This window comes from Melitaea cinxia, chromosome 5, assembly GCF_905220565.1.
Source record: "Melitaea cinxia chromosome 5, ilMelCinx1.1, whole genome shotgun sequence".
Classification (NCBI taxonomy): Eukaryota; Metazoa; Arthropoda; class Insecta; order Lepidoptera; family Nymphalidae; genus Melitaea; species Melitaea cinxia.
Window position 1 is genome coordinate 16,892,897 of NC_059398.1, and position 18,813 is coordinate 16,911,709.

Here is an 18,813-nt window from a genome sequence, read left to right on the forward strand (position 1 = left end):
TGCCTATGACATTCTTAATCCTAAACTAACACGTGGTTCAATAAGTCCCGAGACTAAGTACTAAAAAAAGGTCTTTTTTATAAAATTAATTTTTATTCATCAACATAGTCTCCTCCAAGAGCGATACAGTCCCTCCAACGCTTTTCTAACTTTTCTATCCCATGTGTGTAGAACGATTTGTCTTTGGCTTCAAAATAAGCCTCCGTTGCTGCGATAACTTCACTATTTGAGTCAAATTTCTTACCCTGAAGCATTTTTTTGAGGTCTGCAAACAGCCAGTAATCGCTGGGGGCCAAGTCTGGCGAATAAGGGGGATGAGGAAGCAATTCGAAGCCCAATTCGTTAATTTTGGCCATCGTTCTCACGGACTTGTGACAAGGCGCGTTGTCCTGGTGAAACTCCACTTTCTTTTTGTTCATGTGAGGCCGTTTATCCGCAATTTCGTACTTCAATCGCTCCAATAAGCACATGTAATAGTCACTATTTATATTTTGCCCCTTTTCAAGGTAGTCGATGAAAAGTATTCCATGCGCATCCCAAAATATAGACGCAATAACCTTACCAGCCGATTTCTGAGTCTTTGGACGCTTCGGGCGGCTTTCACCAGCCGCTCTCCACTCCGCTGCCTGCCGATTGGATTCCGGAGTGAAATGGTATATCCAGGTTTCATCCATTGTTACATACCGACGTAAAAAATCATTTTTATTATGATACATCAGCGCCAAACATCGCTCTGAATCATTGATACGTTGTTCCTTTTGATTAGTTGTAAGCAAACGCGGCACCCACTTAGAAAAAAGCTTTTTCATGGCCAAATTTTTATGTAAAATAGTGAAAACACTACCAGCTGAAATCTTCACTATCTCGGCTATCTCTCGCACTTTTACCTTCCGATCTTCCAATACGATTTTGAGGACTTGGTTAATATTTTGTTGGGTCACTGCTTCATTTGGACGACCTGAGCGTTCCCCATCATTGGTGTCCATGCGACCGCGTTTGAAGTCGGCATACCACCGACAAATGGTTGCTTTAGAGGGAGCTGATCCTGCATAACATTTTATAAGCCATTGCTGTGCTTCAACGGTATTTTTTCCCATTAAAAAACAATGTTTTATCAACACGCGAAACTCGTTTTTTTCCATTGTATCGAAATTACAACCGTAGCGTCACTTAAATGTTTCAAAATCAATAATTTTATTGTTCCATTTTTAAAAATTTGACACATATTCTTGTATTGATAGCCAGTACTTTTTAAAAATCAAAAGAGTTTTTAATATATGCGCCATTTCCAGGTTAGTCTCGGGACTTATTGAACGATCTAGTACTACTATATGTAAAAAAAATACGTTGATCGATCAAATGGCTCTTTTTGAAAATATTAAAACAAATTTATCTAGAGGAACCGTAGATTATATCGGTAAAATGGCTTGTAGATTATAATCTATATTTACAAACATTTCATCTAGATACAGTTATTTTAGCGTGTGAGTAACAAATCGACACCAGCAATTTATACTAAGCTAACTCTTAAAAGTGAACTTTACAGTAGAGACTTATAAAAGGGAAAAACGTGATACCTTTTATATTAATTAAGAAACTTATTTGAAATTTGGTATCTTTAATAGGTAATTTATTCATTGCAATTTCACATTTTTTTTTATTACATAAAAAAACACATTTTATCAAGTTCGCATTAAAAAAAAAAAACTTATCGAAAAGTCGAATTGGCGTAGTATAAATTGTTGGTGTCGAAATATTCATACATAAAAAATAAAAAATAAACTCGAAAAATTATAACTTCAAAGCTCTTAAAGTACCAAAACTTTAATATTACAAATTGTATTAAAAATATTTGATATATAATTAAAATTCCCTTCCTATCCCTATTCTCATAAAATAATAATCAGACGAGCACAATTTTATAATACCTAGATACCTACTTATAATTTTTTTTTTATAATGAAAATTTCTATTAGCTGTAGATAATTACTACATTTTTTTAATGCTACGCAAAAAAGACTGATGTGTGATGAAAATGACGAGATTAAATACTGTACACATGTTACTGTAAAAATTGAATCAATATTTCCTAAACGAATTAGAATGTTCAGCATCTAATTTCAGTTAAAGTAGATAGATAGATACTCTTTATTGTACACAACAACGATCAACACAATAACATATTACAAATAAAAAAAAGCAGTGTACAAAGGCGGTCTTATCGCTAGAGTAGCGATCTCTTCCAGACAACCTTTGGGCATATAGGACACAGCGTAGTGAAAAAGCGGTAGGGAAGTGTACACAGAGAAGTGACAATTAAAGTATGTAGTCTATTTATTTATTTAAATATTTGTGAATGCATAATAAAACGTTATCAAAGTGTGGAAAGTCGTGTTTAAAATCTATGCAATAACTAGCCATTTTATGTAATTTTCAATAATTTATTATCGAATATTATCTGTTATTAAATTTCTGATATGCTAATAAAAAGTAGTTAATTTTTCTATAATAATTATTTCTTTTATTGTAGGTACAAATTATATATATTTTTTGTCTCGTTTCATTTGTTTTAATTTTAATGTTACTATTATTATACCATCGTAATATTTTTTTATCATTATTCTCGTAAACTACTTGTAGTAGCTTTAAGGCGCCCCTTAAAAATGGATAAATAAATCTTCAACGAAAAATAAAATATAATTTTGGTGTAATTAATAAAAATATTTGTTTTAATAAGAATTTGTTAAAAAATATATTGTGAAAAAAATTGTAACTTATTTACTTTATAATCTTATAATTTTATTACACTTTTATTACAGTCTCCTAGTTCTCCTACTACCAAGGTAACTCTGTACCATCGAACTGTAAAAATTTTCCACTGTCTGACTCTTGAAGTTTTTCTATGGTATTAAATATACCGGCCACGCTCGTGTCCACATCGAGCGGCGCGTTATTCCCACCCATATCAGTTTTTACCCATCCTGGATGCATCGATGTTACTATAATTTGATCCTTTTTCAAATCGATACTCATCGACTTTGTGGCTGCGTTTAATGCTGCCTGTGGAAAATATTTATCAATTACCTACACATACATATGTGCAATAATAATTGTACTAATTATTATTGTGATGTGATTGTTGATAAACGACGAGAAGACCTGACCTTGGAACATCTGTAGGGATAAAAGCCTCCTTGGTCGTTGTTAGCTATAGAACCAAGTATTGAGCTCATATTTATGACCGCAGCTCGTTGTGCGCCCATCGGTTTGTCGCTATTTGCTTCAGCTGCTTGTTTTAAAAGCGGGAGAAGAGTCTACAATAGACAAAAAATAATATAATACAAGTATGTAGATATATAATGTGTGAAATTCATGAAGATAATCCGTCTTGTTTGTTTGTAAAATTTGTGAAATGTAACAGATACCTTAGACAATATAATTGGTGCAATAGTGTTGACAGTTAGATTTTCAAGTAACTGCTCTGGTTTGACCAATTGTAACTTTGTGAATTTTGTAGCCACACCTGCATTGTTTATGAGAAGGTTCAAGCCTTTATTTCCTACCACTTTTGCCACTTCTGTTGATATCTCACTAATATTTGCTGTATTTGTTACATCTGAAGATTGTTTTTAATTTCAGTTGTTATTTAATCGTTAAAATAAATGTATGGTATATGAATAAATATATTATAACTTTGATTGATTTTTATTTATATCAATTACCTAAATTTAAAATGTGAAGTTTCTTGTTTTCATCGGCTAATTTCGTTAGTTCCTGTAAGTTTGTTAAACGGTTATTAAACGTTAATGTACACATACAAAAAGCAAGAATTCATCATTTATTGTTTAAAAAATAATAATAATTGTGAAATAAGTACAAAATTCTTAGAGAAACATCTCGATGTCGATTAGTAAGTATTTAATATTTAGATTTAGCATCGTCATTGTTCGTCTCTATTAATACGTCGACGGTGACGTCATCCGTCATGTCATGGGCGATCCTCGAGTTTACGTCGCCTGGGTTCGCCGTCTCTTTCGTACACCGCACAGCTACGAAAAGGCCACTTTATAAAATACGCGACAGCGAGTCTAGAATTTTAATTGAATCGTTGTCGAATAGAAGCAAGCTGTGTTAACGTGTTGAATATTTAGTGAAATAAATTAAAACTGATAATGGCACCAATAGGTAAGTGGAAGTTTAGTTTATTTCATACCTCTGAAGGTTTCCGGCAAGTTGCGAATATAATCCTTGCCTTGTCGTGTTTAGTCAAGTATTTCACCATTCCGAGGCCCAGACCGCGGTTGGCTCCAGTAATTAGGACAGAAGTCATTGTGAGACACTACTACACCGGTTAATCGTTAATTGTGTGACGTGCGTTGTGTGATAGAACGATAGAAAATTAGCTACTGAACATTCGTGTAGTAAATGTTTTGTGTGATTTTCTTGTCTCTGTCACATGAAATACGTCAAAAATGACAATACTCAATAATTTTCGAAGAATTACTAATTTAGTGAAACCGATTAATAAAACGGATTGTTTTTTTGTGATCGCGAAACGTTCACTTGCAAGTAAGTTCAATGGTGTATTAAAAATCATGTAACCTTGAATCGCTAAATACCGTATAACCTCACCGATGTAAGCCGTATTCTTTGAATCCTGTTAGTTATTTCACCGATAAGGTCTATTGAAATTGACACTGAAATGGATCAAAATTAGAAAAATAAAAATCTTAAAACAAAAGGAGCAAAAAAAAATCAATCGTTCGTTTCATTTGTCCGATATTAAATGTATGTAGTAAACTACATACCTACCTATTCTGTCATTACCTATAAGAATGACGAACTGTTTCAATGTTTGTTTGTTGGGAAATTTTAGCGATTAAATAAATGAAGTTGTTTTACGATTTAACGGATAGCACAAAATGTTAATTCTTTTGATTGGTGACAACAATAGGTGGATGGATGTGTTGTGGACGTAAGAACAAGTTGGTAGCCCCCTTAGTCAGTATTGACCAAGGTATAGTGAACGTTATATTAATAATGGGCATTTGTGCTGTCTGCGTTGGTATGTGTTCAACTTGCCTACTCAGCATTGCACTATAATTTAATGTTATTAGGGTTTGTACAGAGATTACTAGCATTTTTATTGTTTCCAAAGTCTTAAAGTATCAATTAAAAAGTGAAGTATAAAGATAATAAAAAAATATTACTTTATACTACTACTACTATTTTTCAATAAGAATAAAATCAAATAATCAATGTCAAAATCGATCAATGTTGTTACAACTATTCCTTTCAATACATCTTCATAAGGCTTAGATTTTTGTATTATGTTTTTTGTATGAAATATGATTAGTCCAAGTAAAACTCATGCCAATAGTAGACAATAACTTTAACTCACATGCTGTCATCAGAAAAAATTAAGGTCTAAGGATTAACAATCTCGAACTAGACAAAAACAACATAACTAAACTCTCATTTCTGTACTAACCCTGGATATGCACGTTGTTATGTATCACCTGCACTTGTAGATGGGGCTTTCGACTATGATCTGGCCGTTATTGGTGGTGGGTCCGGAGGCCTGGCCTGTGCGAAAGAGGCGATCAACTTAGGAGCCAAAGTCGCAGTACTAGATTATGTGACACCATCACCTCAGGGTACAAAATGGGGTCTCGGAGGAACTTGTGTGAATGTGGGTTGCATTCCGAAGAAATTGATGCATCAAGCTGCTTTACTCGGAGAGGGTATACATGTAAGTTGTTCTTTTATTTGACTTTAAAATACAATATTATTATTATGTGTGTCCAAATTATTCCTAAAAATCAATTGTTTCAAAAAAAATGCATAAAAGCAATGTTGCATTTTGTCACAAATTATACAATTTATCCTTATGTCCAGAGAGTTATAATTTTTTTTTATTGTAGGACTCGGTAAGTGCCTAAACCTTGGATATTCCTTCACCAATTCCCTTCCTGCTCCTGGATTCCTATGAATAATGTGGGTGTTTTTTTTCCTGTTAAAGTTATGTTTTGTTTTTTTTTTTATTTTTGTGTTAGTTTTAGTGTACCTATGTAACTTTAATTAGACAAAACGTAGAAATAAAGGAAAGATAAACATTTTTCTAATTTATTGCAAAATTTTAATAAATAATAATATTAATAGCTAACTTAAGAATAATCTATTTTTTTTGCTTATCTAAAAATAATAATTACATACCAACTTTATGTTATTTTTAATAGCTATAAATGAAAATTTCACTATTTTTTACGTATGTAAATATGAATCTGTGGCAGCGTATATAATATCAGATTCACACGATACTTATAATTTTATTAAGAAAATGTTAAATAATATGTAGTCTATTCTTTTTGGTCAATTTTTTGTGTATTCTGTGGCAAACCAACAGAATAATAGCATAAAAAAAGAGCTCCTACAGTAATAGGTACCAACTTAGTTTACCATAGTTTACTACAGTATTATTAACTATTTATAGTTATAAAATTATAATTAATACCGTTATTAAAGACTACACACTATATACCTACCTATAAAATGCAATATTTGTATTTACATAATTTAATAAGTAAATAATAATATAAACGAAATAAGACTTATTTCATTTATATTAGTTTGATATCTTATTGCACAACGGTATATTATTTAACACCGATAATATAATTAGTCATGTGTGTCTGGTATGGGGTATTGTGTTACATAATTAGAGTGAATTGTAGTGATTGCACAATGAATCCATATTTAGATTACCATGACTTGCAAGTATAATTTATATATAATTAATATACTCATATCATAAAACTGAATAATATGCATGTTTTATAATGATTTAATATTAATCCTTGTTCTACCCAACCACCAAATATCTTTGATCTTATTTTTTTACAATTTCAAAAAAAGTAGGTAGTTCTTAATTCGATTGTTTTTTTTTTTTTTTTAGTGTTACATTATAACTTTTTACTGCGTGTATAACCTGTGTAAAACCTGTTTGTTGTTGACATTTATTATAGAATAGTGTATGTTAAATACTTTTTCAAATAAAGTGGTACTTATAATGTAATAGGTAATGACGCGTCAACATCGAAATGACGTAGTTGTTATCTTCTTATCTAGGTAGTATTGCAAATCTTTGCATTTGTAGCATTGCAGGCATTGTGAAATCTTTAACGTATAAAGACTCCGCGAAGCCTGCCGAACGCTGCCTTGCCCAACTGTATCCTCCTATCGGCTTCCTTTTCGAAATTGTTTCGGCCTAGCTGAATAGTATAATATTTGCTGTGTGGTGGCTCTGGTTACGGCAGTAAAGAATATAGCCACTCCCTCTCTTCCCGTGGGTGTCGTAAGAGGCGACTAAGGGATAAGACAGTTCCATTACCACCTTGGAACTTAAAAAAGCCGACCGATGGCAGTATAACCATCCATCTGCTGGCTTTGAAATACACAGGCCGAAGACAGCACCGTCTTGGGTACGACAAAGCCAGCCCTGTGGTCACCAACGCGCCTACCCAGTGTGGTGACTATGATAAAAATGGCGTGAACTCGTGTGTCTTGCCCATTTGTGGAGGCTGAAGTGAATAGTATGGTCTAGGTAGACATAAAGCTGAACAATTTCGAGACGGATACCATCGACCGATACCGATCTCGGTATAACCTGTCTGTTTAACATAACTTGTTTTGTCCAAATATTGAGATCGACTTGTCGGTAGGACTTATTTAGGTCGCCCAGCATTTGACTTAGCTCCTTCAAAGTCTTCGCAAAAATGACGATATCGTTGGCGAGACGAAGGCACATCTCGTATTTGCCGTTAACGTTGGTGCCTTGTTTAGTCAGTACTAATCTCATACATATGTTAAGCTTTCTCTATTTTGCAAGACTAGGCATAAACATCATTTGTACCACGTGTGATATTAGTATATATTGATAAATGACAATGCAGATTCAGTTGTTAAATTTAAAAAATCTAAGTGCCATAAGGTTAAATATTTTTAACATTTATAAAAAAAAAAAAAAAAAAACTTTTATCATGTAATTATTATCATATAATCACTTTAATTTTGTTCTATAATTATCAAAGTTTAATTCTTCGTTATTTGGCAGTATCATTTTTAAACAATATAAAATTTGCGTCAAATTTTAATCATTATACAAAATTAACAGATACTTAACACTGACGGAAAAATTATTCAATTTTTGAGAATTAAATGGTAATTATTTACATTATTCTCACGAAACGATTACATGCTGTATTTGAATTTCATGATAATTATTCAAAAAATGTATTCAAAGCGTAGCGTTAAGTTTTTGGATATCATTCTATAAGATAATCTTTAATTTTATTAATTATTTTATTATTTATACAACGGAATATTAGATATTTAAGATTTGGTCAACAGTACATTACTAACGGAGTCAAACTCGGAGATTATATTTTTTTAATATATATTTTTTTTATTCGAGTGCACCCGTGATAATGTTGCTTGTAATAATGCCTAAGTATCAGGAACTTAGAATTATCTATAGACAAAAAAAAAATAAAAATAAAAATCCGTTTCACGTCTTAATAATGAAAATTAAAAAAAAAAAAAATACTAATAGTTATTTTTAAACTTTAGAATTTCCTTGTCATATATTATAATGGCTGTATCGTCATATCGGTAAAACTCGCTTGAACTTCATACTATCGACTTTACCGCTACTACGCTGTTTTATTGTGCTAAAACGTTTCCAATTATTGTTTAATATTGAAGTGACTGTCGGACAGTTATCTTTTGTCTAATCTGTAATTAACAGAAGGCATTAAATTTAACCATATATGCTACAAATAACAATACAATAAAAAAAAAACTAACTGCCAAAAAATATACACAATAAATAATAAGATTTATATATTCAACTAATTAGAAGAATATATGCACTTCGTATAAGTTAATATCCGAACATAAGTCTGTGGCAAAGAAAACTATACTATATAAACAATGAGATCCTTTTTAATATCGCATAACAGCATGTTATTGATTTTCCTTCGCTACGTTCAGGACGTGAGCTCGTAGAACCTTGACTCGATTACAGCAGCGTATCTATCGAACGTGACTGTAAAGCGGTAATTTGTCGCCACTATTCTTTCCATCAGAAAACACGGATATTGTGACTCAGATTAATGTAATATTTTTAAATAAACATGGTTGTTTTTATTGCTGAAATTATTTTAAAAACGGGATATTTCTACATTATCTACGAAAGTCTTGTACATGAGTCAGTCTCGTAGATTAATAATTAATATTCCTACATAGCTTGTAGCTCAATTAACTTATTTACATGTTTCAACGGTTGTCGATAATGTTATTTAACGGATGACGGCATTCAACGGATATAAAAGTTGAGTGATTTTTTTTTCTTTTACCATCGGATTGCACAATATTTATAACATATTTCTATTTGCTAAAGTGAATCCAAAAGTTGTAGTTTATTAATACTGGAAAAACAGGCTCTAATGACCTATTCTACCTCATGCTGTTCGTCTAATCGTAACTTATGTGCTGGATAAGCTCTATCCACAAGCTGTGAAATCGGCTCTTACGCCGAGTTGCACGAAACAAAATTAAAATTTAAGTAGAGATTAAACTAATTTAATCACAAGAATTTCATACAATTCTTGCGATTAAATTAGTTTAATAACTACTTAAATTTTAATTTTGTTTCGTGCAACTCGGCGTTAGTCATTTATACGCTTTGTTGTACAATAAATTTATAAAGTGTTTAGTAAAGGCCTAGTGCTAAATTTAAACAGCTTCTAATAATCTCTAGCACTCAATATTGTATGTGAATGTAATAAATCTAAATAATGTCTGCTTGGGCGCTATTATCAGTCAATATTTTTGCGAAAGATAAGAAAAGAGAATGAATCCTAGATTACGTTGCTATTTTATGACTATAGTACGAGTATAAGCATACATTATTAGTCATTTTAATTAATAATGACTAGTATAATTGCTTCGAAATTCAAAATCGTCGTCATACTATTTACCTACAGTAGAGTTAATGATTGTCTTTGATTCGAAATATCATGTTGTATTCGTTTGGATCTTTTCATGTACTGTCCAAAAATATAAACTAGCTGTGCCCGGCGATTTCACACGCGTTAATTTGAAGAAAAAAAATAGTCTTTCAAAAGCCTTCAAATTGGACCAATAGTTTCCGAGATTAGCGCGCTCAAACAAACAAACTCTTCAGCTTTATAATATTAGTATAGATTAAATAATTTTCACCGAAGTACTCTTAAAATGTTTTTTTTTTTTTTTTTTTTTTAAATATAATTAACGGTAAAGTAATTAATTAACGCCGGTACAAATGTACTTAATAAAATATGTGAAAACTGACGTGGCTAATGCGAATCACTCTGTACTAACGAAACAAGGACGATAATGGAAAACAAGTATCGTTGTAGTTACTATTTTACGATTATCGCAATATTTTGTAAGGTTTAGTGTTCTGAAAAGTAGATCTGGTGATGTCTGAATGTTGGAGTAGCTATTTAAGGGCACAGTAGGATATATCCGGAACGGCCAGACTGGAGAAGAATCTTAATCTACAGAAAATCACAGCTAAATAATCCTGCTCTCAAGTAGCTTGCGATTTGCGTTATTGAAAGCAATGAGTAGCAGTTTTTTTACTCCTTATTGAAGGAGTTTTAGTCCATAAGGACTACGCCACTCCATAGGAACATCACACATTTACATACAAAAATTTAATGAGGTCGTCGTCGCATACCAATGTTTACAATCTTGTACAATAGCTTAGCCGGTTCTGAGAGAGGATACGCCAAAATTGAATTACACCCTCCAAGCTCTTTGAAATTTTGAGTTATTTGCGGCATGCATATTGTAATTAACTTTCCATGTCGTTATCTTTATATGTTGTATATGTTGTGGAACCGTTTGAAAACATTAATTTTATTATAAACTAGCTGACCCGGCGAACTTCGTATCGCCTAACAGTCGATTCTTTAATTTTATTATTTTTTTTATTTTTTTTTAGAATTTTTCTCTCCGTAAGAACCATCCTCGTACTTCAAGGAATATTTTAAAAAAAGAATTAGCGAAATTGGTCCAACCGTTCTCGAGTTTTGCGCTTAGCAACACATTCAGAGACTCATTTTTATATTATAGACCAGCCGTGTCTCGCGGTTTACCCGCGTCAATTAGCGGAACAAACATACTATATTTTATAGCCTATAAGCCTTCCTCGGTAAATGGATTATCAAAAACGAAAATATTTTTTAAATTTCAACCACCGTTTCTCCTCTAAATCTCAAAATAATATTTATTCGCTCAATTCTACTCACACATACCGTGATCAAATTGCAACATTGCTGTTTTAATTTATTTTTATTAAATAAGCTTATCAAAATATTAACCAGAAATACACACTACTATTAATAAAAACTATAAGTAATTCTGATATTGCAGGAGGCTGTAGCGTACGGATGGGAAGTGCCTTCATTAGATAAAGTAAAAATTAACTGGTCATCATTGACCGAAGCCGTCCAGAACCACATAAAGTCTGTGAACTGGGTCACCAGGGTCGACTTGAGAGAGAAGAAAATCGAATATATCAATGGTCTAGGAGAATTCAAGGATCCGCACACAATTGTAGCCACACTGAAGAATGGTAGCAAGAAAGAGTTGACGGCTAAGAATATATTGATCGCCGTGGGAGGAAGGCCGCACTATCCGGACATTCCAGGAGCTACAGAGTATTGTATCAGCAGTGACGATATCTTCAGTTTGAGCCATCCGCCTGGGAAGACTCTCGTTGTTGGAGCTGGCTGTAAGTACGCTATTACCCTGCTCTATATCATTTTATGATTTTTGAAGTAAAACTTCTTGACTTGGGGAGTAAGCTAGTGAATGCATCACGAGAGCGTTACGAAACGTGTGTTCGGGTGAGGCGAACGGAGCAAGAGAGAGGTGCGAGCACACTTTTTCTTTCTCTCTTTCTCTCATAGCCAGTTACGTTTCGTATATCTAAGCTACAGTGCAGGCCTATTGTGCAGAAGTTTTACTTCAGTCGTGTGTTCAAAAGTTCACTCGTTTTTCCATTATGAATTCAGTCATGCACTGTAATTTCAAGTAATATTTTTCAATTTTCTGTAATCATATTATTCTAAGTGTAAAGTATTTTATTGATAATATGATAAGACTGAGTGAGGTTTTTATTAACCGCATTATAGTTTCAATATTAAGTTCTGTAGTGTAAAGTCGTGTCCTACTGTTTTACACGCATTAAACTTTTATAAATGTAAGTTGTTATTTACCACATTCATTAGATATAATCAACATTTCCACAAAAAAATCACGCAATCTTAAACATACATCAAGCAAGCTTGAAAGATTACTACAGTCTAACAAGCTAAAACTTCTGCATTACAAAATTACCATAAATATTCCGAGTTAGTAAAAATGCTATGTTAATTCCAACATTCCATTTTCCAGACATTGGTCTAGAATGCGCCGGTTTCCTCAACTCGTTGGGATACTCAGCTACGGTTTTGGTCAGATCTGTTCCTCTGCGTGGTTTCGACCAACAGATGGCCAGCATGATCACCAGTGAGATGGAATCGAAGGGTGTGAAATTCCACCATAAGTGTATTCCTCTATCCGTGGAGAAGCTTGAATCTGGACAGTTAAAGGCACGCTGGTTGAACACGGAGACTAAAGAACAGTAAGTAGACTGAAGCAATTATCCTATACTAGTGACCCGCCCCGGCTTCGCATGGGTGCAATGCTGATACTAAATATAAAATAAATATTTGCAATGTAAGCGCAAAACAATGTGTTTATTTAGTGTTCCTCTACTATATTATGCATATAAACCTTCCTCTGGAATCACTTTATTTACTCAAGAAAACCGCATCAAAATCCGTTTCGTAGTTTTAAAGATTTAAGCATACATACAGCGGGAAGCAACTTTGTTTTATACTATGTAATGATAAAAAAAATAATCGCAAAATGTATACATGCGTATAGCCTCCGAATGACATAACTAAATAATTCTCATATTTTTTGTTGGTTATTGCCAGATATGGTTGGTATACAAGAAAATAAAAATAAAAACATGATTTCGAAACAAAAATCCGGTACGGAAAAAACGGTATAACTATTTTTGTAATTACTACTTTGAAGTTAAGCTGTAAGTGTTATATAATAACAGCTAATTTAGTTTGTTTGATATGCTTATAACTTGATACTGATTATGTGTGTTTATTATCTCTAGACTATATGAATTGATTGTGTCGTTATAGATATAAATTTTCAAGATTATTTTATATCATAATCGAGGTCAACTATCGATAGTTTCATCGATATTTTAACATGACTTATCACATGTAATATACATAGTGTTAGCTATATGGTATTTACAATGATAAAGTGTTTAACCTTTATAAATAGTTCACAAATTGAAACCAAAACTTAATTCTTTTATTTTATACAAGACAATACTGCTTGATTCCCGTTAGGGCCTGTTTCACCAGCTGTAGATAAAGGTTTTATCTATTAATTTTATCATAAAACTATTTGACAGATGACAATACAAATAGACTTTGACAGCGGGAGGTAAAATAGGCCAGTAGGACCTGTTTCTCCTCAATTATTATATTACAACTATATTAAATATATGCGAATAGCAATATCTCTTAAATATAGTAGGAATCCTACACACTAAAAAGGAATAATTAATCAAAAACTTAACTGTCGGATACCATCATATGTCATATAGTATTATCCACAACTGATGAAACAGGCCCTTAGACTTATTTGTTACTTTGATTAAGAACATACACGGCTTTTACGAGTCATTGTATGATGCTATGTATCCTATGATTTTCCCTAACATCCAATAAATTATACTTGTTTATAGAATACTCCCATAAACTTGTGAAATATTTTTAGTAATTAGTTACAAACTGTACAATGCAAGCGTGCTTAGCGCGAATATTAGTTAACCTATGTGGCAGTGTTGTTTGTTGAAATTGTATCATGAACAACAATATATTAATATTAAAAATAAAAACAGAGCTCTTTATCAACTTTGATTCTCGGTTTGTCCTGTAGAATCAATTGTTCATAGTGACTTTAAAAGTTTAAAAACTGTGTCTCTTTATGTTTTATTGCACTAAAATTAAATGCCAAATAGTTAAATATTTTAAATAAATTAATTTATATTTACAGGGGTGAAGATGTTTTCGATACAGTGCTTCTGGCGACAGGACGGTATGCTTTGACAAAACAACTGAACCTCCCAGCCGCTGGCGTTACTGTAAGTGCTTAAAAACATCTTTTTTATTTTATTTAAAACACGTGTTTGTAACTAAATTGTGTAAATGTGTTATTATTATTCCTTTTTTTAATTAGTGTGAGAAATAAAAATAAAATATAAAGCAGCAGTTTCGTCCAATTTAGACCAAAAATTATTTTTGAATCTTTTTCTCTAATTCGTGTTTACAATTGATTTGTTGTTTTAGTTGATAACATGATGTTATCAACTATTATTATTTATAGACTTAATTAATAAAAAAAAGCATTTGATAGGGTTCTTATTATGATTTTTTCTTGGATATGTTACTAGATGGACTGGATTTCTCATTAAATACTATTTGATCCAGCCTTTAACATTCCACTGCTGTTTATATGCCTTAACGGCCCCAGCAGGATTTACTAGACATCAATTATCTGTATGTCGTGACTGGGAATCGAGTGCAACAACAAGTGATGAGACCGCTGGTTTATAGAATTTACATGTGCTGAACATGAACTTATGTGTTTGATTTATGGATTCCAGACGGTGGCACCCAACGGCAAGATCGTAGCAGAAACGGAGCAGACGAACGTGGGCCACATCTACGCAGTGGGCGATGTTCTGGATGGCCGGCCGGAGCTCACACCGGTGGCCATTCACGCCGGCCGACTACTAGCTCGCCGCCTATTCGCCGGAGCTACACAACTCATGGACTACGACAACGTGGCCACTACTGTCTTCACTCCGCTAGAGTACGGCTGCGTGGGACTAAGTGAGGAGCTGGCCACACAGAGGTGAACTTACATACCTACGCTTGTTCATATGTACTTGTATGTCTTGTGTCCCAGTCGTTTATTAGTTTGTCACGCAAACGTACCCGCACACAGTCGAATTGGTGCGTACTCGTGTACGCATTCTTTTGTGCGTGCGAGCGTGCATGTGTGCGTTTATAGAGATATATATTTTTGATTTATAATTTATATGTGACGTGTAAGCGTTGAATGCTTGTTTGCATTTTTTTTGCACAGTTAAACTTATTAAAAATGTGAATATGAGAATAAAATATCAAATTAATAAAAATTACGGTGTCGGTCTCCTGTTGTCAACTTCTTAATACTTATTTTAAGCGTATTTTACATAAATATCAAGATTTTACTGATACTGATATTTTTGATACAATCGATTTGATTTCCTTAAATAGACTTGAAGTAGTAATACTTTTAGCTTAAACAAGGTTTTGAAGCAAATGATAAATTATTTGTATTTTATCTTTATAATAATACTAATGGCCAACTATTTTTTTTATTGTACTATATTCAGTAACAAACATCATAAACGGTTCTAGAATTTATATTAAGTGAAAAATAGTCATAAATCATCAAGTAATTAACAAAAATCTATTTCAGATACGGTGCCGATAACCTAGAAGTCTACCACGCGTTCTACAAGCCTACGGAATTCTTCATTCCGCAGCGTAACATCCGCAACTGTTACTTGAAGGCTGTCGCTCTCCGGGAGGCGCCTCAACGTATACTCGGGCTCCACTTCGTAGGACCCGTGGCTGGTGAGGTCATACAGGGCTTCGCGGCTGCTATCAAGTGAGTATATAAAAATTATATTAAACAAAAAAAAAAGTCAGAATGGATAGCTTTAATATGTACGATTTTATTTTTGTGTTACCCATACATTAGGAATTTTAAACATTTTTGAATATTATATCAAAAATTGACAGTTCCAGCTGGGATCGAACCTGCGTCTGACCGTGTCAGCGCTCTAGACAATTAGGCTATGGAACGATGTACCCGTTAGATCGAAATTTTTGATATGATGATTTTATTTTTCGGTTTAAGCGAACCGTGGCGCCATCTATAGTGAGTTCTTGACAGGAATGGAAAGCTTTACTAGGCAGTCACAGGACTGTCAATTTGTAGTTCGAGTAATAAATTACCCGTGGTATTTATTATGCATGAGGTTTAATAAAAGGCATGGGCATTTTAGATCCCGTGGCTGTTCATTTTAAATTTAAAAAAATATATACATTAAATCACATATTTTACATAGAATTTCTAATATGCACGATTTTATTTTTGTGTACCCACACATTAGGAATTCTAAACATTTTTGAATATCATATCAAAAATTGACCGCTCCCAGCGGGATTCGAACCCGCGTCTCCGACTGACCGTGTCGGCGCTCTAGCCAATTAAGCTATGGAACGATGTGCCCGCCAGAGCGAAATTAATTAAAAAATAAAATCGTGCATATTAAAAAATAGCATGGTGTCGTCTCCTGTCAAAGATTTTCATTGTAATATGAAACTTTGAATAGTTACGGGTCTTTGTAAAGAACTCACTATAGACGGCGCCACGGTTCGCTTGAACCGAAAATAGAAATCATCATATCAAGAATTTCGCTCTGGCGGGCACATCGTTCCATAGCTTAATTGGCTAGAGCGCCGACACGGCCAGTCGGAGACGCGGGTTCGAATCCCGCTGGAGCGGTCAATTTTTGATATGATATTCAAAAATGTTTAGAATTTCTAAGCTATATAACAAAATTATCTTATTAGATATTATAAAGTGTTTATTAGCGTATGGAAATACGCTCCTGCTAACCTAGTTCCTGCGTTATCATAATAAACAGTCTACAAAGATATTTTTACACAGATAAACCAACATCTGTTTAAATAATAAACTTTTAGCATTAATTTTGCATTAACTATATATTATGAATGATAATTATTAATATCTGATTATATCCAAAACTTACAACTGTTTTAAAATACATTTTAAATCATGTACTTGATACGTATATAATAAAATACTGATTATAACTAAATAATAATAACCTTCATCTAATTCCAGATGCGGCATCACAATGGAACAGCTGATGAACACAGTTGGGATTCACCCCACAGTGGCCGAAGAGTTCACACGCCTCAACATTACCAAGCGCTCCGGGAAGGACCCCAACCCTGCGTCTTGTTGCAGCTAAACTATAAAACCACCATAACTTGATCGAATTAAAAATACGAGTAACTATGTATTATGATGTATTATGATAGAAATATACTATAGCGAAATAATTGTGGAATAAATACCATCAGCAATAACCACAAAAAGGGGGAAGGTAACCCCCCCCCCCCTTTTTTCCTATTAAATATCCTACTTACTCTCACTTACTGCTGGGTGATGATGGATAGATACACAGTAAAAATATCTCGATCTAATGTTCTAAATTTACAAAAGATAACTGTGTTTACCTGTTATACATAATAATCATTTATTTAATCAAAATAATTTCACGTCAAAACCGCCGACTAATTTTATTATCATTTTTTTATAAACTCGAAATATTTAGTATTTTACCAATCTATAACTATATAAAAGTAACCTTGATCATTCTAGAAAAAAATGTTATTCTTTCAGCACTTAAATAACAGTAAGTTTTAGCGGCATTTACTTGATTATATTAATAATTTTAAACGGTAAAAGGTTAATTAAATGTAGCTTATGTTAAAATGTCACATAATGTTAAATGATTTTATAGTCTGTGGTGCGCAGATTAAAAAAATATGTTTATCGGTGTTAAATGCTGTATTAAATATCTTGCCTTGTTTAATATTGTCTAGAGTACAAAAGATGCAAAATTAGAGTTTATTAAAGATGTGAATATTATGAACAAAATTATATAATAATTATTGTCATCGTTGTCGACCGTTCTCTCCGTGTTATGTCGATGTGTGCTCTGCGTGCGCATGTTACAACCAGTGTTGATCACAACTATTACTTCAATTTTAATAAAGTGATATATTTTTTAAATATTGTTTTTATTTTATTGTCTTTTTCTTATAATGAATCTTGTCTTTACAAAACTAAAGAGGTTTTCACAAAATAGTTAGCAGTATATAGCAATATAAATAATGTGTGTAATGTTATAATTATAATCTATCATGTCATAGACTCTCATAACCCTGTATGAAAATTTGGTCTGCATTTGTCTGTTTTATGAGATTTTTTTCCATAGGTTATATTTTAAAACACGCCTATTATAATTAAAACAAATTATTATTTATATTGTTTAATTTACTCAAAAAGTCAAGATTAATGTTCTAACAAGGTGACGGATCATTCTAGAAGATCACAGAAGGATATAGTAGATGTGCTAGTGAATAATAAGAACAAAGTATATCACTTACATGTATTTAATTTATGGAATTTATAACAGATCATTATTTATATTGTTTATTTACTCAAAAAGTCAAGATTAGTTTTCTAAAAAGGTGACGGATCATTCTAGAAGATCACAGAAGGATATAGTAGATGTGCTAGTGAATAATAAGAACAAAGTATATCACTTACATGTATTTAATTTATGGAATTTATAACAGATCATTATTTATATTGTTTATTTACTCAAAAAGTCAAGATTAGTTTTCTAAAAAGGTGACGGATCATTCTAGAAGATCACAGAAGGATATAGTAGATGTGCTAGTGAATAAT

General features: G+C 32.6%; 2 protein-coding genes across 2 annotated transcripts; one reads left to right on the plus strand and one right to left on the minus strand.

Annotated features, from left to right (window-relative positions):
• Nucleotides 1-2,777: 2,777 nt before the first annotated feature.
• LOC123653750 (C-factor) lies at nt 2,778-4,330 on the minus strand. Its single transcript, XM_045589735.1, has 5 exons — nt 4,214-4,330; nt 3,723-3,774; nt 3,426-3,616; nt 3,165-3,314; nt 2,778-3,060 (listed from the first exon to the last, which is right to left on the minus strand). The coding sequence occupies exons 1-5, from the start codon at nt 4,328-4,330 to the stop codon at nt 2,836-2,838; spliced, it is 735 nt and encodes a 244-aa protein (XP_045445691.1). The 3' UTR covers nt 2,778-2,835.
• LOC123653749 (thioredoxin reductase 1, mitochondrial) lies at nt 3,989-18,132 on the plus strand. The gene is made up of 8 exons (XM_045589734.1): nt 3,989-4,185; nt 5,532-5,752; nt 11,482-11,842; nt 12,508-12,736; nt 14,245-14,332; nt 14,855-15,105; nt 15,718-15,909; nt 17,176-18,132. The coding sequence occupies exons 1-8, from the start codon at nt 4,173-4,175 to the stop codon at nt 17,303-17,305; spliced, it is 1,485 nt and encodes a 494-aa protein (XP_045445690.1). The 5' UTR covers nt 3,989-4,172; the 3' UTR covers nt 17,306-18,132.
• Nucleotides 18,133-18,813: the final 681 nt, after the last annotated feature.

Excerpts from the sequence above, each read along its gene's own strand:
- LOC123653749 (XM_045589734.1), top strand. Across the intron at positions 5,753-11,481 it reads TACTCGGAGAGGGTATACAT|GAGGCTGTAGCGTACGGATG; the intron begins GTAAGTTGTTCT and ends CTGATATTGCAG. Across the intron at positions 12,737-14,244 it reads AACACGGAGACTAAAGAACA|GGGTGAAGATGTTTTCGATA; the intron begins GTAAGTAGACTG and ends TTATATTTACAG.
- LOC123653750 (XM_045589735.1), bottom strand. The coding sequence starts at position 4,330 with ATGACTTCTGTCCTAATTACTGGAGCCAACCGCGGTCTGGGCCTCGGA. Across the intron at positions 3,775-4,213 it reads CTTGCCGGAAACCTTCAGAG|GAACTAACGAAATTAGCCGA; the intron begins GTATGAAATAAA and ends ACAAACTTACAG. Across the intron at positions 3,315-3,425 it reads CACCAATTATATTGTCTAAG|ACTCTTCTCCCGCTTTTAAA; the intron begins GTATCTGTTACA and ends TGTCTATTGTAG.